At 60.1% G+C, this 20,546-nt stretch overlaps 3 protein-coding genes and 1 long non-coding RNA gene across 6 annotated transcripts in view; 3 read left to right on the forward strand and 1 right to left on the reverse strand.

The window, feature by feature from the left end:
* Nucleotides 1-1,271: 1,271 nt before the first annotated feature.
* On the forward strand, nucleotides 1,272-10,292 carry LOC123652423. Its single transcript, XR_006741767.1, has 2 exons — nucleotides 1,272-1,967; nucleotides 9,319-10,292. It is a non-coding gene; the product is annotated as an uncharacterized LOC123652423 (long non-coding RNA).
* On the forward strand, nucleotides 7,182-20,377 carry LOC118719715 (transcriptional adapter 2-beta-like). Of its 3 annotated transcripts, none has more exons than XM_036439452.2 (2): nucleotides 7,182-7,353; nucleotides 7,487-10,292. In XM_036439452.2, the coding sequence occupies exons 1-2, from the start codon at nucleotides 7,269-7,271 to the stop codon at nucleotides 8,284-8,286; spliced, it is 885 nt and encodes a 294-aa protein (XP_036295345.1). In that variant the 5' UTR covers nucleotides 7,182-7,268; the 3' UTR covers nucleotides 8,287-10,292. The 3 variants fall into 3 exon arrangements, 2 of the variants coding, with proteins under 2 accessions (XP_036295345.1, XP_036295344.1); XR_006741766.1 differs by adding an exon at nucleotides 20,336-20,377 and having other exon boundaries at nucleotides 7,209-9,317; XM_036439451.2 differs by having other exon boundaries at nucleotides 7,209-10,292.
* Nucleotides 11,297-17,037, reverse strand: LOC118719716 (grpE protein homolog 1, mitochondrial). Its single transcript, XM_036439453.2, has 4 exons — nucleotides 16,888-17,037; nucleotides 14,827-14,989; nucleotides 13,682-13,763; nucleotides 11,297-12,426 (listed from the first exon to the last, which is right to left on the reverse strand). The coding sequence occupies exons 1-4, from the start codon at nucleotides 16,986-16,988 to the stop codon at nucleotides 12,080-12,082; spliced, it is 693 nt and encodes a 230-aa protein (XP_036295346.1). The 5' UTR covers nucleotides 16,989-17,037; the 3' UTR covers nucleotides 11,297-12,079.
* The window catches only part of LOC118719714 (VPS10 domain-containing receptor SorCS2-like), a gene marked incomplete at its 3' end in the record, with an annotated part of 156,071 nt that continues 155,184 nt past the window's right edge, over nucleotides 19,660-20,546 (forward strand). Inside the window, exon 1 of the mRNA XM_036439450.2 lies at nucleotides 19,660-19,846. Within this exon, the coding sequence (XP_036295343.2) occupies nucleotides 19,660-19,846 (187 nt within the window). The remainder of the gene's footprint in view (nucleotides 19,847-20,546) is intronic.

Genomic DNA, 20,546 nt, shown 5'->3' on the forward strand with positions numbered 1-20,546 from the left:
CTGCTTTATGTGGAGTTCACGGGAGGGGCCATTGGGGAGAGGCAGAGGGCTGCCAGGAGGGAATCCGCACAGCACCAGCCCTGAAGGGGCCAGGAGGGTTCGGGAGCAGGAGGCCAGGCTCTGCCCGCCTCTGCATTGGAGGCCGGAGCAGGGGCGGGGCCGGTGAAGTGAGACCAGGGAGGGGGGCAGGAGGACAGAGGTGTGAGAACCTCAGGCAGCTAGCTGTTCCGGGCTGGGTGCGGTGCGGACCCCCGGAAACCCGGGCCTGGTGCACCCGAGCATGGATGGGAGCCCCAGTGGCTGGGAGATGAGTGGGGGTGGCCGGGGTCCTCTGCAGGTGGTGGTCAGGGTGACTGCAGGGGGGTGGTCAAGCCAGCTTCGTAGTAGATTTCGAATTTAAAGAGTGGAGTTTTCTGTCGCCTGCGCAGCCCGCGGCAGGCAGGTGCGGGGGCGCTGGCCTGAGCAGGGTGTTCTGCACGGTGAGGCTGGGAGAGCCCCTGGGCGGTCCGAGCCCTGGGCTGTGGGGGTTTCACCCCAGGATGTGAGAGGAGGGCTCCCCAGCGTGATGCCAGCAGGGAGCGAGTGAGCAGTGTGGCCGGGAGGATGGCTGGGGCAGGGGGTGTGTGTGGGTGGCAGAGGCCACGCTGGAGGGAGAGTCACAGGCCGGGCACTGGGCAGGAAGGGTCCTGCCGGCCTGTGCCGGGAAGGAGATTGTTGGGGTGATGGGCGAAACTCGCTGGGACGGGGTTTCGGTGCATCTTCTGAGTTTCCTGATTTTGCTCGTGATCCTGTGGTTATGTAGCTGCGTGTCCTTGTTGGTAAGAAAACCAGACAAAATCCTTTGAAGGTGATGTTGCAGCTTCACTTCACACGGTGAAAGGATGTTGTAAGCGTGGCAGCTCTCGCAGGCCGGGCAGGGCCTGCACCTGCGCCCGTGCGACAGGCTGGCTGTCGGAGGCCGCGCGTGGTGTGAATAGAGCCTTTCACTGGTGGACGGCAGTGGGCTTTCAGGGCTGGGCGAGAGCAGCTGGGAGACAGGGCGGCTCTGTGCCCTGTCCCCACACTCGGCCTGTGCTCGGCAGAAACACGGCAGAGTGAGGCACTGTGTCCCTTCCCGGCGGTGCGGTCACACTGTGAGCAGCTGTGTCCCTTCCCGGCGGTGCGGTCACACTGTGAGCAGCTGTGTCCCTTCCCGGCGGTGCGGTCACACTGTGAGCAGCTGTGTCCCTTCCCGGCGTGCGGTCACACTGTGAGCAGCTGTGTCCCTTTCCTCGGTGGGAAGGGGAGTGTGGACAAGGGGCTGCCCTGTCCCAGGGGCTGGTTGGTGTGTGGAGGGCCAGGACAGGTAGGTAAGAGAGGGTGGGGTCCCATTTTGAAAATCCTGAGCACCAGCCCACCGGGTGGAAGAGGATTTGAAGCTGATTCACCGAGTTACCCCAAGTGCATCTGTGAGCCGGAACCAGCTCTAAGCCGGGCCTTGGACGTCGGCTCACTCCCAGCCAGGCCCCCTGGTCCCTCGCTTACAAAGGAGGCCGCTGTAGCATGAAAGCATTGGCGCCGGTCTGACTCTGCGCAGCACCCTCACCTGAGGATCTGCGATTCCCAGGGGCACCCCAGCCCCTGAATCGAATCTCTGAGGTCTGGGAACGGCAATTGTAGAAGCTTCCAGGGAGCTCTGACCCCGCTGGTCCCTGGAAGCACGACACTGCGGAGCAGGCCCCTGTGCGCTGGCCGCTCCACAGCATCGCCGGTGGTTAGGACTTGCTGTCGGGGTGGAGACGGAGGGAGAGCCTGGGGAGAGAGCAGCGTGGGAAAGAGGGTTGTGCAGGGCAGTGGCTCTGCCGGGGCAGGACGCACAACACCCTGGAGGGCTTGTGGGGCAGCGGTCTGGCAGGGCCTGGCTCGTGCATCCTCTCTCCCGGGGCTGCTGCTGCTGCTGGCTCAGGGCCCACTGCAGGGCCCGCCAGGTGGAAGGCAGCCTGCGCCTGAAGCAGTATAGTCATTTTTTACTTTTACGTGTTTTAAATCAAGTTATTTTTCATCACCAGTTATCCCTTCTCTGCCCTCTTCCATCTCCTGTTCAGTTTCATCTTTGAAGTCTGTTTTTATTGTGCTAAAGTAGATAAACAGGAAGCCACCATTGTGGCCCTGTGAGGTGCGCAGGTCCGTGGCGTTAGGTGCACTCACAGTGCGGCAGCCATCACCACGTCACCTCTGAACTGTCCTTCAGCTCCTCCCTCCCGGCCTGATTCTCGGGCCACACACACGGGCGTCACTCAGCGCTGTCTTGTGCCGGCTCATCGCACATACTCCAGGCTCACCACGTGGGTGGGTCCAGACTCTCCTTCCTTGCTGAGGTGGGTTGACCGTGCGGCCCATTCCCGCAGAGGCGGGCACTTGGGGTGCTTCCGCTTAGGCTGTTGTGAATAAAGCTCGTGAACGTAGGCGCACAGCAGGGGTGGGGGACGTCCAGCCCGCGGCTGTATACAGAAGGCCCTCGGAATCCTGTGGTCTGGCCCTGCCAGGGCATCGGGGTGAGCTAGTTACCGTGTGACAAACACCGCAGGCTGAGTCTTAAGCTGATACTGTGTTACAAACACCCAGCGCCCTGGGCAAGAAAAGGCCCACCCCGGCGGACAGCTGTCTGCTGAGCCCTGCGGCCGCTGCTTTTGGGGAACACCCGGGGGTGCGGGCCTGTGGCAGTTCTGTTGGATTTGCTGAGGACCGTGTGCTGTTTGCACAGCGAGGCTGCACCTTCCAGAGCTCCCTCCCCCAGGCAGGCACCGTGTCCTGGCCCGCACTTGGTCAGCTGGAAAGGACACCGGAGGCGTGACAGATGTGGCGTCTGTCAGCACCGCCCTGGAAGGCCTCCGGGTCTCCTGCTCGCAAAGCGAGCCTGCGAGGTGCCCAGGCCAGACAAGACGGAGCCCCGGGCCTGCGTCGCCAGCCTGTGGGACACCAAGCACTCTGGACATGAGCCAAGGGGTGAGGGTCATCTTGGCAGTGCCCCCGCCAAGGCTCCCCATCTGATGGCCTCGCAGCTGCCCAGGACCATGGCCGTCCTGAGCGGTAGTGCCTCCTCCCTCCGCCCTCATAGCTGGACCGGCCCCTCCCCCTCCTCAGGACACGCCGCCCCCCTCAGCCCCCTCTGCACCCAGTGTGCCCTGGAGCCTGGGAGCCACAGCTCCGGGCTTCCACCCCCGATGCAGCTGCACTTAAAGGAAACCCCCACTGCCCCCCCCCCAGGCCTGGCTGCAGAGCAGGGGTGGAGGAGGGCTAAAGCTGCTCGGCCTGGCTTCCCAGCCCAGACCCCCGGAGAAGGGGTGTGGGGTGGGGGTTGCTGTGCGTTCAGAGTGCTCCGGGCAGAACCGATGTGAAGATAGCTGCCGCTTTGCCTGAGCGGACACCGACCTGGTCCTCTGTCCGGGCAGAAGGAGGTGCCACGGTGCCCTTGCCGGACAGCCTGGCGGGGACGGGCGTGGGCGTGTTAGTTCGGACAGAAGCAGCCCCTTGGGCCTGGCTCTGCTGGCTTCCAGCACCGGGACGTTGGTCAGACCTCCTCTTGTGTCACCAGCATTGGCGCTGATGGCGGACGGGCGTGCTCTGAGCGCTGCCCGCCTGAGGACGGCAGCAGCTACCGGCCTGGTGCCCTGGGCCTCAGCCTAGATTTAGCCTGCTGGCCTACAGGGTGTGTGGCTGTGCTGCCCCCGCGGGGGAACTGCTAGGACGAGGCAGGTGACATGGGCCTGCAGTCCCTCGGGAACCGGGCTGTCACGTGGTTTGCATTCTGCGGGACAGCCCTTTGAGGGAGCTGGCCTGCCCGTGGAGGAGCAGAGGTGACAGGAGGAAGCTGTCGCAGGTCTGAGCCCAGCTCCGGGCCGCTGACGGCTTCCGGAGGAGGGGCTGAGCTGTGGAGAAGCGGCATGGAGGGAGCACAGGCCCGCCGGGCACCGGCCAGCTCACAGGCAGGCCGGCACTCCCCTCCTCACCGTCCGGAAGTGCAGCGCCTCTAATTCGGAGGCGGCGGAGGCGCAGAGCGGTGAAGTGCTGTGTCCAGTTGTCAGCTCCTGGGGGAGCCAGGCCTGGAACCCCAAAGGCGGGTCCGGAGCCTTTGCACAGAGAGGGCTTTTCCAGCAGGGAGGGGCGGGATGGGTCTGCAAGGCCCCTGGACGGCAGGAGGAGCGCGGCTGACCCTGGCGGGGCGCACTGCCAGGCCGTCAGGTTCTGTGGGCCATTCATGCTGAGAGAAAATTGCTGAGGTTGGGTTCGCCACGAAAGGATGTTAAAAAAATTTAAAGGCCAATTAACTATCACCATGTCACAGAAAAAAAAGATGGTCTTAAATACGCCCAGATAGTAAGGACGAGGCCGTCCTTTAAGTGGCCAAGTCCAGCTTTCAGGAAAGGCTGTGTCGGCCTTCCCTGTGCTTCTACATTTCACCCTGGACTGTGCCACCCCGGTGAGAGGCCTGTCGCTGAGGGAGCCACAGAGGCTGGGCCCGTGGAGTCCTGGGTGGCAGTGGCCCTGGCCAGAGCCTGGAGCAGGGAACCCTGAGCCCCCACTGATGGAGCCGCCGCCCCACACTGACGACCATTTCTCCGGACCGTTCTCGTCCTTTTCCTGGTCAGGTGCTGGGGGCCAGCATGAGGGGGCCGTGGGAGGCAGGAGGAGCCCAGGCCCCAGCACTGCTCACTTCCTCTCCTGGAGGCAGCGTCCTGGCCAGAGTCCAGGGCCGTGGACAGGAGCGCTGGCCTCGTGTGTCTCAGAGACACCGTACCCTCCCCCAGGACTTGGAGCAGTAGCACACCTATTTCCAAAGGTGGGAGTCTTCTTTTCTTTTAAGAGAACATGAAGGGAAAACAAACCTGGAACCCGTTTCCATAGGCTTTGGGCTGCGTACCCGCTGTCACTGCATGCTGGGGGGGGGGGGTCCCCCACCTCCTGACAGTGTGTTTCCTGCTTTAGTTGTACTTGAGTTGAACTTTCTCACCAAATCTCATTCCCCCAAGTAAAGTTCTGTTGCTTCTGCGTCCCCATCCATCCATCCGGATCAGACAAACACTTTGGCCTTGGCACACGTGAGGGGGAGGACCGCCCCAGGGCTCTGTGCTGTCCGGAGTGCTGCCCAGTGCGGGGACAGGACAGGTCTGTGACCACGGGGAGAAGATGGGAGCGCGTTGGGACTGTCCGCGATGGCTGCTCGCGGTGGCGGCCGAAGCTGTGCTCGTTAGCCATGTCGGACACCGCCCTCCGGTGGACCTCACGCCCTGGACCCTCAGAGCCGGCTGTCCTGGCGTTGGACGTGGGGACAGACTGGAAGATCGGTCTGTGTGCTTTCCCGTCTGACCCTTCAGGGCGTGGTGCCGGAGGGCCGCTGTCGTTCACAAGTCGCTGAGCCCTGGCTCCCATGAGGCTTAGCTGTCCCAGGCAGAGGCTGAGGCTGCCGTGATGGGAGCCTGGCTCCTGTCCCTCTGATTGTGGCTTCAGATGGAGCCTCCTCTCTGTAACCGAAAGCAGCCGAGTGTCCGCACAGCGCCCACCGCACAGTGCCCACGGCTGGCCCTGCTGCTGCCCGGCGCAGGGACCCTGGGGAGCACTTGGAGGGGACGGGTGCCCCACGGCCCACGCATCCCCGGCCCTGCGGGGGCCTGCCCTGCGCCTGCTCCCGGAGGGTCGGAGTTGATGGAAATAAATGGGAAAAGTGATCTCGGTGAGGTCAGTACCCCCTGATAGGTCAGAAGCCTCTGTTCTTTCCGGGTTTGTTTCACCCAGATGTGGTGCTTGAGCTGCTGACAGCTCCCCGAGGCAGATTGCCGATGCTGAGGTTCAGGGTGAGCGGCAGGCTCGTGGGGGGCGCAGCTGGCACTGCATTGCAGGCCTCACTGGGCCCGTGAGGGGGCGAGGCCAGGCCTGAATTCCTGACAGGCAATGAGGTTCGCCGCAGCCCAGCCCCTCCGAGCCTCCCGGAAGCGGCACCCAGCTTCCTTGCCCGGGAGGCCCTGGAAACCGTGTCCTTGATTTGCCGCGGCTGCGCCGAGGAGAAGCTGAAGGGCTGGGCTCGCCCTGCCTGTGGCCACCGCCATGCTGGGCAGTCAGAGGTGGGACGTGCCAGCCGGATCAGAGTGGCAGGGATGGGGGATATCCCGCTGTGGTTTGGTTTTTCTTTTTGGACCAAGAGCTTCCTGGGAAAATATCAGGAACAGATTTGAGGCTCCCGGTGACTTCTTAAAGAAGAAACTGCTCACCCCTAAGACCAGGACGGCTCGAGCTCAGCTCTTCCCCTTTCGCTGGCAGGTCCCGGCATCGCCATCTCGGTTCCTGTGTCGTAAGCCCGCCCTCGGCCCACAGCGCCGGTGGGAGGAGGGCCTGCAGCCGTGGGCCCTGACTTGGGCCTCAGCTCTAGGGTCTGGTCTCCTCACACAAGTCCTTCCCTCTTCGCTGTGCCCGCCTTGTCATCGGCCAGCCACATGGGCCGGCTGGTTCCCTGGGTTCCAGTGTGGCCATTGGGGTACAGAACCGCCCCAGTGTTGCGGGGTGAGCGTTGCTGGTGGAAGGCAGTGTGTCACAGGGCAGGTGGAGGCGCCGCGGAGTGGCTGCTGGGGATGAGTGCGCATGTGGGCAGTTGTTTTGAAGTGGCTTTAGCGGTTGGGTTAAGGAAGAGGTCTCTTGGCAGGAGGAAAAGGTTGAGGGAGCTGTACAATTTCCTCCCATCAATAAGCCGCCTGTGCACCTCGCCCAGGCAGTGCCTGCAGCCGCAGCCTTCCAGAGAGCTGCTGAGGATGGAGTACGGAAACCCCACCCCGTTTACCTACTCACCCACCCACTGCCCGGGGAGGGACGCGGTGTGTCAGCACAGAGGCTGGCCCTTCTGTGTCCAGAGGCAGACTCGCGTCGAATGGGGGCCCTCGTGTAATCAGGGGACCTGGGCCGTGAACTCTGGACCGTTCTGTTCTCTGGTCTGGGTGTGGAGAGGTTAGACTGGGAGGAGGCGGGGCACTCAGGTCCTCTCACAGCCTCCCACCCGAGGCAGGGTTAACAGGCAAAATGCCAGCACCAGGCGGGCCTGCTGGTCCTTTCAGGAAGCAGGCGGCCAGTGCGGATCTCAGAGGGCGGCCCGCTGAGCTGGGCGAGAGCCCGCACCTCTGGATGCGCTGTCCAGCGAAGGTGGGGACTGCTTTGGGGGGTGGTGACGGGCCAGGGCCGTCCAGGTTGCCTTGGGGAAATGCTGAGGGGATTGTGGGAACTGAGTCCGACCCTCGGCTTTGGAAATGACTCTGACCTTTGTTGTTGTAGGAAGACATGGCTGCTCACGTAGGCGCTTCCCGGACTCCCCAGGAAGTGATGGAGCATTACGTAAGCATGTACATCCACGGCAACCTGGGGAAGGCCTGCATCCCCGACACCATCCCCAACCGGGTGACCGACCACACCTGCCCCAGTGGAGGCCCCCTCTCTCCCAGCCTCACCACCCCCTTGCCTCCCCTAGACATCTCGGTGGCCGAGCAGCAGCAGCTGGGCTACATGCCGCTGCGTGACGACTACGAGGTCGAGTACGACCAGGACGCCGAGGCGCTCGTCAGCGGGCTCTCGGTCAACTACGACGACGAGGACGTGGAGATCGAGCTCAAGCGCGCGCACGTGGACATGTACGTGCGGAAGCTCCGGGAGAGGCAGCGGCGCAAGGACATCGCACGCGACTACAGCCTGGTGCCCGCCTTCCTGGGCAAGGACAAGAGGGAGCGCGAGAAGGCGGCCAAGCGCAAGATCACCAAGGAGGAGCGCGAGCTGCGGCTGAAGCTGCGGCCGCTCTACCAGTTCATGTCCTGCAAGGAGTTCGACGACCTGTTCGAGAACATGCACAAGGAGAAGATGCTGCGCGCCAAGATCCGGGAGCTGCAGCGCTACCGGCGCAACGGCATCACCAAGATGGAGGAGTCGGCCGAGTACGAGGCGGCGCGGCACAAGCGGGAGAAGCGCAAGGAGAACCGGAACTCGGCGGGCGCCAAGCGCGGGCGGGAGGACGCCAAGGACGGCGAGTTCGCCGCCATCGAGAACCTGCCGGGCTTCGAGCTGCTGTCGGACCGCGAGAAGGCGCTCTGCAGCTCCCTGAACCTGAGCCCGGCGCGCTACGTGACCGCCAAGACCATCATCATCAAAGACCACCTCCAGAAGCGCCAGGGCATCCCCTCCAAGAGCCGCCTGCCCAGCTACTTGGACAAGGTCCTCAAGAAACGGATCCTGACCTTCCTCACGGAGAGCGGGTGGATAGCCAGGGACGCCTCCTGAGGCCGGCGGAGCGGAGCGCCTGTGAGCCAGATGACTGGGGCAGGGGGAGGGGACAGCTCCGCTTTTTCCCGTTGTTTTTCAGCAAATTGAGTTCCTTTGTTTAGGGTGTAAGTTCTCGTGGTCCTCTGGAGGAAGCAAGAGTAACCATCCGAGACCAGGCAGGAGGGACTGATCAGGCACAGTGAACCTTGGTCCTAGAGCAGCGCGTTCCGAGGGCGGGGACGCGCCTGAGTGCTCAGTGAGGAGGATGTGATGGTGGGAGCGTCCGGGGAGCCCCTTCCCTGGGCTCACCTGTGCTGGCCGCCGGCTGCCAGGCCTGCCTGGTGACATGGCTGCAGCATGGGGCACTTTAGATGGCGCCGGGCAGGTGGGCAGTGAGGCCAGCGGGCAGGGTCAGGCTTCCTTGGACCGTGAGAAGAGGCTGGTAGTGAACAGACCAAATGAGCTTCCCCTTAGCTGTGGCAGTGGCAATGGCAGGGTGTGGGTTTGCAGTTCCCAGGCCCGAAACAGCCCCTTTTGCACCTCTGGGCAGCGCCCCCTAGTGTGGAGAGTGGCTGTGGGGAGCATGGCAGCCAAGACCAGTGCGATGGCCAGGACTGACCCTTCCTGGGGGCAGCTGCTGGCTGCCCTTTGGACTTGCGTGCATTTTACTTGCAAAACCTTGTTTTAGGGAGTTCATGGCTGTTGTGTCCTGGTGTTAGTGTCCTCCAAGGTGTTCGTCACAGCTGCAAGTACCTTTTCACTGAAACCCTGACCAGACCAGCCTGGCTAACATCTAACCTTCAGGTGGCCTTGCGCCCTGGAGACCAGCCAGGCGCCATGGGCCGGCCCCTGTGGCCGTGGGTCCCAAGGCCCTTGTGTTGCTGCTGAGTCACTCTCTGAACCAGACTCCCCATGCTCTGCCAGCGCCTCACAGGCTTTCTCAGGGCCTCTGACATGGTACCTCCCTCCGGCACTTGGTGGCCATTTGTCTTCCAGGCTGCTCAGGGTTCTCAGGTCCAAGACCCTGCTTAGGGTCAGTGGTGACTGCAGTGATGGAGCCATGACCTCAGAATGTGTGGGCTTGACGTTACATTACAGGGAAGTTTGAAAAAGTCCCTTATCATTTCCAAGGATGACCTAATTATGGTGCCTTTCCCTTTCTTACATCTCCTGTCCCCTAGGGTCAGCTCAGCATTAACCGAACAGCTCAGTGTGTGTGTGGGCAGAGGCTCCTCGCTCTAAGCCAGGACTGCTGCTGACAAGTGTGAGCGGTGGAGATAAGGGTGAGGGTCACCTCCTCTGCCCTGCTCGTAACTGCCCTCCGTGGAGCTGGTGTTGCCGCCACTGGCATGCAGGGAGGCAGTGCTTCCTCACAGCCTCTCAGCCGGAGGCCCTTGCCCAGGGTTCCTGGACCCAGCAGCACCAGCCCCCAGGCCCGGGCCCCTGGAGGCCTTTGGCCCAGCCTCCAGGTGGCCTGGCTGTAGCTGAGCTGGTGTCACGCATGGGTTCCTGTCACATGCCTCGTATGTAGTCCTGTTTTCCTATAAGGGCTGCCGGCTTCAGTAACTGGGAGGCAGGCGCCCAATAAATAGCTGTGGCCGGTGGACAGCTGCCAAGTGAACACGTGGTGCTGGAGGTTTGAGGGTGCCTCTCTTGATGGCGTGAAGAACTTATTTAGGCTTGGCTGTTTTAAACACCATGATGAATGTATAATTTATGTTAAAGTGTTACCTTGGTTACCAGGGGAAAGGGACTTTCGGATTGGTTGCCTTTATCCCATCCACTCCCTCCCGTTGCCAGTCTTTACCCCTGCTGTGAGCGCAGAGCCTTTACATGTCTATTTAATTTCCTAAGTTAGTGACCACAATCCCAAGAATTAGGTCTTCAAAATTTAAACTCCAACCTTTGAGTCCAGTTCTGTACTCGGCTATTCGGAATCCTCTGGATGCAGCGTTCCAAGAATGCGTTAAAGCCGACCTGACCGTTTCTACTGCCCTTTACTTATTAAACAAGTTGAGAACAAACGCATGTCCCTGACTGCTTCTTGGCACCTGCTCCAAAGCCTGAGGCCACCCTCCGGGGGCAGGGGGTGTGGGAGGGGGCAGCACAGGCACTTCTGTCAGACCAGCTGCTTAAGACTCAGACTTGCTACCGTTAAGCAGGAAACCTCATGCCAGCCCTGCTCCCTGAAGGGCACCAGGAAAGGCGTGTCCACGTAGGCCGAGTGCGGCCTGGATTGTCTACACTGTACATGTCTCCAGGTTGCACTGGCCAAGCTCAGCAGCGTGGATGGCCAACCACTAATTTCTAGTGTAAATCCGGATGGCAGGTGCTCAGACGTGCTGTACGATGTTGAGGTACATTTTATCTCGCTCATTTGTACCCATTGGCCTAAGGTAAAACTGGCTCCACTGTACGTGGTTTCCCCCAAGCCTCAGGACCCTGGCCTCAGGAGGATGTGCTGGGCGTGCTGGTGCTCTCCCCGCAGGGAGCCCGTGGCTGGGGCTAGTGAGGCGCTGGGTGCCCATGTGCCTTCAGCAGCCGTGGCTCTGCAGGGAGGGGGCTGCCCTCACAGGCGTGGTCTGAAATGACTCCTGCACAGCTTCCCCGGCGAGTGCAGGAGGGGAGGGGCACTCACAGCTCAAGAAAAGTGTTTGAAATTGTATATTGAAATTTTCATCATGGGAATAGTACCTCTTCAAAATCACCAGCCCAGTAAAATTGCCCCGTTTTCCCTGCACCCTTTAGGCCAAGGCAGGGGCGGCTGTTTTCGTTCCTAACAGACACGCCGGGCCTGTGGTGAGTCCAGGCCAGCGTCCGCAGACTGTCCTGCTGTGGGTGTGTGGTCCTGTCATGGTCCTCAGGCAGACACCATAGTCCGCCCGGAGCAGGCCAGGCCAGGCCCACGCCAGCCTGCGGTGCACGGATGGGAGCAAGCACGTGCCTGCGCGTGTGTCAGGTACACACCCCAGTCATGCTCTCCTTAGTAAGGATTGCCACCAAGGTACACAAGAGACTTATCAGAAAGTAGGAAAATAAACATCGGGCTTTAATCCTCAAATAAAATTTAAAAACTAAATGACATTTAAAATTTACCAAGCATGCAGCCCTCAGGTTTTGAGAAAGACCATCTTACTAGGGACATACCTTCAGGTCACTAGTACCTAGCTGAGTATGAGAGAAACATTTCTGCACGTACTTGAACAAAATAGGACAAGAGTAAGTGATGTCGTCAAATCCGTCTTATTCTGGGGGAGCAGGGAGAACTGTTAAGGTGCCTCCAAAGAAAAGCCAGAAGTCGGTCACGGAGCAGCTGGATGGCGATTACAGGTGGACTCACAATGTCCTCCACCAAACACGTAAGTTTTCTGAGCAAGAACCAAGGTAAGCTGCCTTTCCTGCCTGAATGAGGTGCAGAGGGCTGAGACCTGCTGACACGCACGGACAGTGAGAAGCAGAAGGCGCACAGGGCAGGCGGCGTGGCCCGCTACCCAACAGCACAATTCCCGGAGACCTTTTATTCGTTTTAAATCCTTTGGTGTCATCAGACTGAGCAGATGTAGCATTATTCACGATACCCGAGGGCCCAGTGGTGTCCTGCTCTGTAAGCATGTGAACTATCAAACGTGTATTGAAAATCAATAAACAGGCTCCCAAATTAGAGTCCAGTAACAGCTGAGCAATGGGCCCTATTTCCTGGTTAGCCGCTGGTTACTAAAGCTTTCCAACAAGGTTTGGAGTATTCACAGACGAACCAGCCCTTAGGAGTTACAGCCAGTGATTACCCACAACCCACCGAGCCTGGGGGAAGCTAGGCTTCCTTCACTACCCCGACCAGGGCGGGCCGCAGGGTGCGCCCGTGCAGCTTGTAGCCCACTTTGTTCACCAGCGCCACCGTGCCCGGCTCCCTGCCCTCCACCGGCGTGTGGAACAAGGCCTCGTGCTCATAGGGGTCGAACTTGGCGCCCAGGGGGTCCAGCCGGAGCAGGCCGTGCTTGGTGAACACCTTCTGGATCTGGACCTCGGTCATGACCAGCCCCTCATAGAGGTTCTTCAGGTGCGGGTTGTCCTCTGTGACCTCCTCCTTGGGAACGCTCTGCGTGGCCTTCTCCAGGATGTCTGCGACCTCCAGCAAGTCCTTGCAGAAGCCCTGGATGCCTGCACAGAGTCCGAGAAGAACATCTGCATTCCACCATGTCAACCGAGCGGCCACTCCAAACCAACCTCCATGGCCCGCCTGACAAATACGAACCCCAAAGCCTGTTCTGGGTTTGGACAAGAGCTACTGAGGTGTGAAGACCAGCAGCTGGAAATGTGCAGAACCACCCCCGCCCCTGCTCCAGCCCTGAGAAACTGCCTGCTCCGCAGACCGCCCCGCCCTGCCCCGCCTGCGCAGACAGCACGGCCTGGGGCACGTCACAGTGACTTAGCAGTCAGCCTCGCTGGGTCTCAGCCCTTCAGTTGTAAAGCGGGACGGTCCTGCCTCCCAGTGATGGTAGGAGGACCGATAGAGCCATGTATGCTTGAGTGCCTGGCACACTACGTGTATTCAATGTTAGTAACTTCCGGGCACTGTGGGGTAAGAGTTACCAAGACTTCGCCTTCATCTAACACACATGTGTCAAACACAAGGCCCGCGGGCCAAATCCGTCCCGCCAGGCCTTGCAATGTGGCCCGAACCGCGCTGTCATCACTGCACTCCGCTGCGTTTCCATCACAATGACAGTTTATGACTGTTCAGTAAACCATTCGGCCCGCGATTTAGGCTGAATTTTAGATTTTGGCCCCTTGTCTGATTGAGTTCGACACCCCTAATCTAACAGGAGACAGAATGTTAGAAGGGTCACTCGAAATTCAAGGCAGTGTGTTACACAATGTTTGTGGTTTCAAAGAAAAGGCTCCGATGCCGACTGGAAGGCATGGCGAGCACCCAAACTGGTGCCTGCTTCCACCCAGGCCCCGCCTGCGGGAGCCAGGGCGGCCTCGGGCTAGTAAGACAGCAAGTGGGAGCCCAAGGGCCGCCGCCAGCTTTGTGATGAGTGGCAGGTCACGAAGCCTCAATGATCTCAACTGTAAAGTGGGAAGGACAGGGACATACTCAAAGGTGACAACCGACAGCCTCTGAGATCTTACGTGGTACCAACGTGGTTGCTGGTGATGCCAAGGAAACGGCACCAGAGAGGCTGACCTGCCGCGATTACCCGCGGGCCCACACCGAGGCTCCACGTGGAGCGAGGAAGCCTCCTGCTTACGACTCAAGCACCAGTCACAATTCCAAGTGTCTCCTTAAAGGGGGCAGGGGAGAGGACAGCCTGCAGCTCCCCCCGCTGACCTTGCTGTGGGAACATCCATACCACCCACCCTGCCCTCCAAACCCTATTTCCCAGGTCAGTATCACAATGGTGAAAGTTACCGTATAATTTTGCCTCCTCCACCAATTTTTGGGTCCTCTGCCGCAAGTTCTCGGTATCTGCCAAAGCTCGCTTATATTTTTCCTAAAAAATGGAAAAGGAAACTAATATGAATAAAGCATAGCACAAATTCATAGGAAAGCAAATCTGACACGACCAACCGCAAGTCAAAACACAGACAACACCTATTGTCATGTCTGAGGCTTTGGACTACAGACAGTGCAGCTTAACTCAGAAAAAGTCACCCCCGCGTCACCTTCCAGCGAGCGGGGAGTCGATGGCAAGGTGACAGATACTTATGTATCTCCACGGCCATTCTCACTCAGCGGCCCGCTGTGGGGAGAGAGAGAAAAGCGACTTTCTCAGGCCCTGACGGCCTCAGCACCCAGGAAGGACCATTCACTTCCTTAACCGAGTTCCCAACTTAGGGGCGCCCAGCAGCCTCACAGGGGCTGACCCACGGGTTCCCATAGGCCTGGCGGACACTTGCTGCGTGTAAGCATCTGAATTATGGGATCGTCCTGTCTCACCACTTGACTGTAATCTCACATTTTGCCTCAATCAATTCAATTTCTGAAGTGACTGGATTACTCTGGGGAGCCGGGGAGCCACTACAACCTGTTTCCAATCTTTGTTCAGGCAGGTCCAGTGCAATGGCCAAGAGCCAGGTCTCCAAGCTCAAACCCTGGCTCTGCACTCAGCAGCGAGGCGATCTTAGGAAGTTTACGTAACTGTCATGTGCCTCAGTTTCCTCATCTGTAAACAGGGTCTGTGAGGATCAGTATACATAAAGGCGCTGGAACAGTGTCAGCACCCACCTGTCTGGTATTGCCATTCTTAATCCTGAAGAAACGGACTATGCATCCACCTTACTGCCGAGTTCACAAACCGCTGCCTCCCCTCAGACCCAGCTCAGACAGCCATGCTGGTGTTCCTCGTCTGTAAAGACCAACTGAAATCTTAGCTCAATGCAATCTACGTAGCACGTAACGGCGAGTCTCATGGCAGAGCCAGAGCCGTGCGGGACTTGGGTTCCAGTCCCTTCTCTAGCAGGAGCATGCTGCAGGCCCCAGCCGAAGTCCTGGGACGAATTATGAACTCGCCTGGCGCTCAGCCAACCACCTTCCCTAAGAGCCTGTGGCCTTACCATCGTGTCCTTCAGCTGCTCCTCTAGCTTGGCCTTCTCCTCCGTGAGCGTCTTCTCTGCACAGGGCGCGTCCGTCTTCTGGTCCGTCTGACCCACGTCCTCTTCCAGGTTCTGGCCATTGTTCTTCTGCTTTGCAGCTGTGCACAGCAGCCGAGGCGTGGGCCTGGGGAAGCGCATGCAAGGCAGAGGTAAGGGCTTTCCATCCGAGGTAACTTCAGACTACCTGCCAGTGACTTGCTGGGGGAGAAAGGATTCTCCTTGCATATGATGTACACAAACTATTTGTAAACAGTACGAATGTGTCTCCAGGCGACCTGCCAGCTCCTCTCCTGTCCCGAGCACGTTCGTCCTCCAGGCCCCACCAGCACTGGTGGGGCGGCTATTGGCAGACGTGGGGCCCAGAGCCGACGCTGACCACCAAGGTGCTCGGGGCAGAGATCCTGCCACAGGGCACTCATGTCACGCAAAAGAGATCTATATGCACGGAACTATAATTTTGTGTCTAAAAGTGATAAAAGGGGAGGCTCTGGAAGGCTGAGCATAGGATACTTCTTAGCTTTGGAGAATGGAAAATGAAAGGCTTCATGCAGAGGGACCTGGAAGGACGGCTAAGAGTTACAGGTAAGGCCGGCCAGTGGCTCGGTGGGTTGGAGCGTCATTCCGTATGCCGACAGGTGGCAGGTTTGGTCCCGATTCCCAGCCTGGTGGGGCACTAATGGGAGGCAACCAATCGATGTTTCTCTCTCTCTCTGCCTCCCCGCAACCCCTGCCTCTTTAAAATTAACTTAGAAGTTACACATAGAGTCAGAGTGGTCTGCAGACCCATGTCAGGAAGAGGGAACTGCTTGGCCAGGACATGGGGGATGCACAGGGAAAAACAAAGAACGGACCCTGGAGGTAGAAGTGACTTAACACGATCCAGTCTGGTCCCGGAGTCCAGAAGGTTAAATAATTAAGCCCAAGGTCACAAAGCCATGAGTAAGTGACAAGTCTTAAATCCCAGATCTCGTCACCAGGACCCGCGGGTCCCATCTGAGGAGGGGCTCCGTTCCACTTTCTTCCAGAACAGAGGCAAGGCCTGGCGAACAGGAGCTGTCAGTGCGGGAAATGCCACAACCACCACCGCCCTGTGGACATCGGACCCACACCCTGTGTGCGTGTGGTCCGGGCGGAGAAGTGAGGGGCCCGCAGGCTGCTGGCGGGTGGAGAGCAGTACCTTCTTACTGTGTTTTTATTTCTGTGACTTAAAGAAACGAATAATCCTAAGCTGGAGCGTGCTGCTGTGAAACCTGTTCTAGTTGTTCTGCCCTCCGCTTCCCTGCCCGGGGCGCTGCCAGCAGGAGGTGCCGAGAGGGAAACGGAGTCCCCGAGAGTCCAGCCGCCCCAAGAGATCTGAGTGCCGTTCAGCTCTCCCGGCTCCCCGGTTTGAGCCTCTTGTCACAGAAATTAATGCGACTGGCCCTGCCTTTCCGGGCAACCAATTCCGGGTACAACCTCTCCGTCAGGTGCTCCGGGCGGGCCGCTGCCGCTGTCCCGTGCCGTTTACACCATTTGCGGGCAGCAATCACGCCGCAAACCCTTTCATCACCGCAGGGCGGGAGCTCCGGGGCCCGCACTGTGAGGTCACTGCTGTCTACGCTCCAAACGCTAAGCTCACGGGGGCCGGGCTCCCCGCACTTCTGACCTCGGACTCCGGAAAGGGGAGGCGGCGCGGGAACACGGGCCGCGGAAAATGCCCGTGAACCGCTGACCCGAGCGCCGAGTCCACAAAGCTCTCCGCCCACGGCGACCGGCTCAGGGCGCGCCCGGTGCTGCCGGCGGCCCTGCCGGCCCGGCCCGCGGCTGCGGCGGCCGGTGCCGGGCGCGCGGGCTGCCACCGGCCCGGAGCCGCGTGCGTGCGCGCGGGGTCAGCGCGGGCCTCGGCACCCGGCGCGCCGTCCCTTCCACTCTCCAGGCCCGCGCGGGCGCCCGCGGCCCACGACGGCCCGTTCCCGGACCAGACTCGGCAGGACGGCACCGAGGGCCGCGCCCTCCAGCCCAGGGCAGCCGGGCGCCCCTTACCTAAGAGAGAACGCCAAAGCCGGCAGGCTGCGCCGCACCAGCCTCACGCACCGAGCCGCCATGACTGCCACCCGCGACGGCACTGCGCACGCACCGCGCATGCGCGGGGGCCGCCGGCCCGCCCCCTCCGGGGCCCAAGCAACTCGCGCAGACTCTGTGCCGGCTACTTTCTTTCAGCCAATTGGCGACCATATTTCTTCTGATGGACGGACGAGAGTCACCAATAGTCGTGGGTCCCGGTGGGCGGGCGGGGTCGGAGGGCTTCCCAAGCCCCAGGACAAGGGGAGGGGAAAGTTCAAGGAAACGGTGGGAGGAGAGCCTCCGTGGGCGGGGCGTGGTCAAGGGAAACACCAATGGGGAGGAAGCTTGGGGGGGCGGGAAAGAGGCACCGGAAGTGCGCACGCGGTTAGGGGCGCTGGCGGTTTTCGGGCCGCTTTTCCTCACTAACACCCCGTTTGGCTCTTTGCTCTTGGAGACAGTTTGGGGGCGGGGCGGGGCGGGCGTTTGGCCTCTTTCCCTGCCGCCCAGCTCCTGGCGCGGTGCCGGGCGCAAAGCGCCCAGTGTTGATGGAATGCTGGTGGGGGCCAAAGGCGCCCCCAAATGCACCTGCTCAGTGCTGCCTGCCTGCAGTCCTCTGCGAGATCCGAGGGCTGGAGCCGTGGTCTTCCCAAGACCCGAGGGCTGGAGCCGTGGTCTCCCCAAGACCCGAGGGCTGGAGCCGTGGTCTCCCCAAGACCCGAGGGCTGGAGCCGTGGTCTCCCCAAGACCCGAGGGCTGGAGCCGTGGTCTCCCCAAGATCCGAGGGCTGGAGCCGTGGTCTCCCCAAGATCCGAGGGCTGGAGCCGTGGTCTCCCCAAGATCCGAGGGCTGGAGCCGTGGTCTCCCCAAGATCCGAGGGCTGGAGCCGTGGTCTCCCCAAGATCCGAGGGCTGGAGCCGTGGTCTCCCCAAGATCCGAGGGCTGGAGCCGTGGTCTCCCCAAGACCCGAGGGCTGGAGCCTGTGGTTTCTCCCAGGTAGAGGGCCGCCGCTTTTCGCATTTCTGAGGACCAGGCCTCTATCCTTCACTTTGCTCCCCCTTAAGTATTCATAATGTTGAATGAACACCCACTGCGTGCCGGGCAGGCCCCGTGCCACCCGTGGGAGACGGCAAACAGCCAAACACGGAATTCAGGATGTTCTGAGGGAAAACACTAGTTGTTAATGAAGGGCTTGGAGATAAAAGAGGAATTAGGGCTGTTTGGGAGTAAAGAGCTCAAAGACATAATTGAATGGGACGTGTGGACCTCATTTGGATCAGGATGGAACAAACCAACTAAAAAAGATATGTGAGCCCGTGGGGAAATGTGGATATAAACAGTATTAGATAGTAATGAGTTATTGCTACTTTGGTTAGGAAGAGATAGCTGATTACGAAAAAAAAAGTCCTAATCGTTTAGAGGTAAAATTGAAAATAATCACAGTGAATTTCCACACTGTCTGGAGTTTACTTTAAATATTCTAGTAAAAACCAAAAATGAGTACGGAGAAACACAAGTGGAAAAATGTTGATAGTGGTTCAGCTGGATGATGGATACTGTGGAGGTTTGTATATGTGAAGTTTTCTGCATTAAAATTTAAAGCAGTATGTCCTGATTTTCATTGGCTGTGACCTTGGGCAAGTCACTTTCTTGCTCTTAGCCTTACCATGCCGACCTGTAAGACGGGGATCATTGTACTTACTGTGAGGTTGCAGAGAGGTTCAAACATTCGTTTCCTAACTCTTGGGGCTCAGAGGAAATCAGATGAGCGTCCTGCCCCAAGCAGCTCACGGTGGAAGGTGGGGAACTGACAGCCTCTGGGTCCCAGGACAGACCGGCACCGGACACCCTGCCCCAGAGGCCTGCCTGTGCTGCCATCTGGTGACCACATCGGGAACTGCTCCAAAGGGCGCTGGGGCGGGTGGAAGAGGCGTCATTTTGCCACTGCTCTTGGGCTCCTGCTCAGGGAGTCCTGAGGTCTAGAACGTGATCACCTCAGCGCAGGTCGTGTCCACGTGGACCTGCAGCTGCTGGTCTGGGAGTGTCCCATACATGGACCCATACATGGGCCAGCCAGCGGAACCCCCTTCCAGCAACGGGGACGGGAGGCCTGGCCGAGGGGGTGTGTGAAGACCACGCTGCACAGCATGTGGTGGCCCAGCAAGGATGGGGGCGTGCAGGAAGCGGGGCGCTCTGGAGAAGGCCGTGCAGGTGGTTCGACAGCATGTGGGCCGTGGCTGTGAGGCTGCCGAGTGTCCTGGGCCTGGCTCCATGCCCCCCTCCCACCACCGGCCCGCAGTGCGGCTGGCTGGTCAGTCACCAGGTCAGGTGACTTGCTCCAGGTCATGCAGGTGGAGAAAGGGAGAGCTTTTGTGTGTTTTCCCAGGCTAATCTTTTTAAAAAATATACTTTTTATTGCTTTCAGAGAGGAAGGGAAAGGGAGAGAGAGACGGAAATATCAATGAGAGAGAATCATCAGTTGGCTGCCCGGGCCAACAAACCAGGCCCGTGCCCTTGACCGGAATCAAACCCAGGACCTTTCCGTCCGCAGGCCGACGCTCTGTCCTCTGAGCCGCACCAGCTAGGGCCTCCCCGGGTGATCTTGGCTTCCATGTGACTGTCGGAGCTGAAGCTAGACTCCGTGGGCACCGACTGCCGCAGGCTGCACCGCCATCATCATCAGCCCTCAGCGGGCGTCATTTTCATCCTCAAACTCCAAAATAACCAATTGACAAACAAACGGACTCAGGTCTGATGGGCGTGGTGGACAGAACTCTGAAGCTGGGCCCTGATCTGGGTGCGGCTGCGGAGGGCCAGCAGGTGAAGTCTGAGCTGCGATGCGAGGACGACTCGGCCGGTGGGCAGATGGCAGGTGGAGAGGCCCAGGTGAGGCCCCAGCCAGCCCTCAGCGAGGACTCCCCCAGCACCCCAGGAGCCCCAGGTAAGAGCCCCCCGCCCCCCTTCTTAGCCTCTCTGCCTCAGTTTCCTCATCCGTCCATGGGAATGAGAACACCCTCTCACAGGCATGTTTGAGAGTCAGGTGAGAGAATGTATGTGCGAGGCATGACCACTGGCCTAGCCCCCGAGCTGGGGGATTTGGGTGAACCCCAGGGTGTGCATCCTCCCCACAGGCTTGCGTCTTGGGCCCAGGCGGCGGCCCACCTGGCTCTGAGCACTGCCCTGGACCCGGGTGCGAGTCCCAGCCTTTCTGTCACGACTGGCTGTGTGTCTGTTGCCGCTGTGAGGTCATGTGGGTGCACCTGGCAGCCTCGGTGGGCACTACGGGCTCCGGGAAGCGGGTCTTCTGTTCCCCCTGTGTGCCCAGTACCCTCCCAATGCCAGGCACTTACTGGTTCTTACCTGGAGGGAGAGGAAGTCAGGGTCATCTCCCAGAAGCCTCTTGCTGAGCCTCACCTGCCCTAGGCGGGAGGAACCAGCCGCATGCCCCCACAGGCCGCCTGGGCCCGGCAGCCGCACCGGGGCACCTGGCTGCCTTCTGAGCCCAAGTGCTTGGACCCTGGCACATGCTACAAGGCCAGCTCCCCTCCGGCACAGGCCCTTCCCTTCTGGCACAGGCCCCGCCCCTCTGGCACAGGCCCCTCCCCCTATGGCACAGGCCCCGCCCCTCAGGCACAGGCCCC

This window comes from Pipistrellus kuhlii, unplaced genomic scaffold, assembly GCF_014108245.1.
Source record: "Pipistrellus kuhlii isolate mPipKuh1 unplaced genomic scaffold, mPipKuh1.p scaffold_m20_p_154, whole genome shotgun sequence".
In the NCBI taxonomy this organism is placed as follows: Eukaryota; Metazoa; Chordata; class Mammalia; order Chiroptera; family Vespertilionidae; genus Pipistrellus; species Pipistrellus kuhlii.

Coding starts and splice junctions, on each gene's coding strand:
- LOC118719716 (XM_036439453.2), bottom strand. CDS start 16,988: ATGCGCGGTGCGTGCGCAGTGCCGTCGCGGGTGGCAGTCATGGCGGCT. Junction 14,990..16,887: donor GCTTTGGCGTTCTCTCTTAG/GTAAGGGGCGCC, acceptor GCGCTTCCCCAG/GCCCACGCCTCGGCTGCTGT. Junction 12,427..13,681: donor GGAGGAGGCAAAATTATACG/GTAACTTTCACC, acceptor GACTCTGTGCAG/GCATCCAGGGCTTCTGCAAG.
- LOC118719715 (XM_036439451.2), top strand. CDS start 7,300: ATGGCTGCTCACGTAGGCGCTTCCCGGACTCCCCAGGAAGTGATGGAG.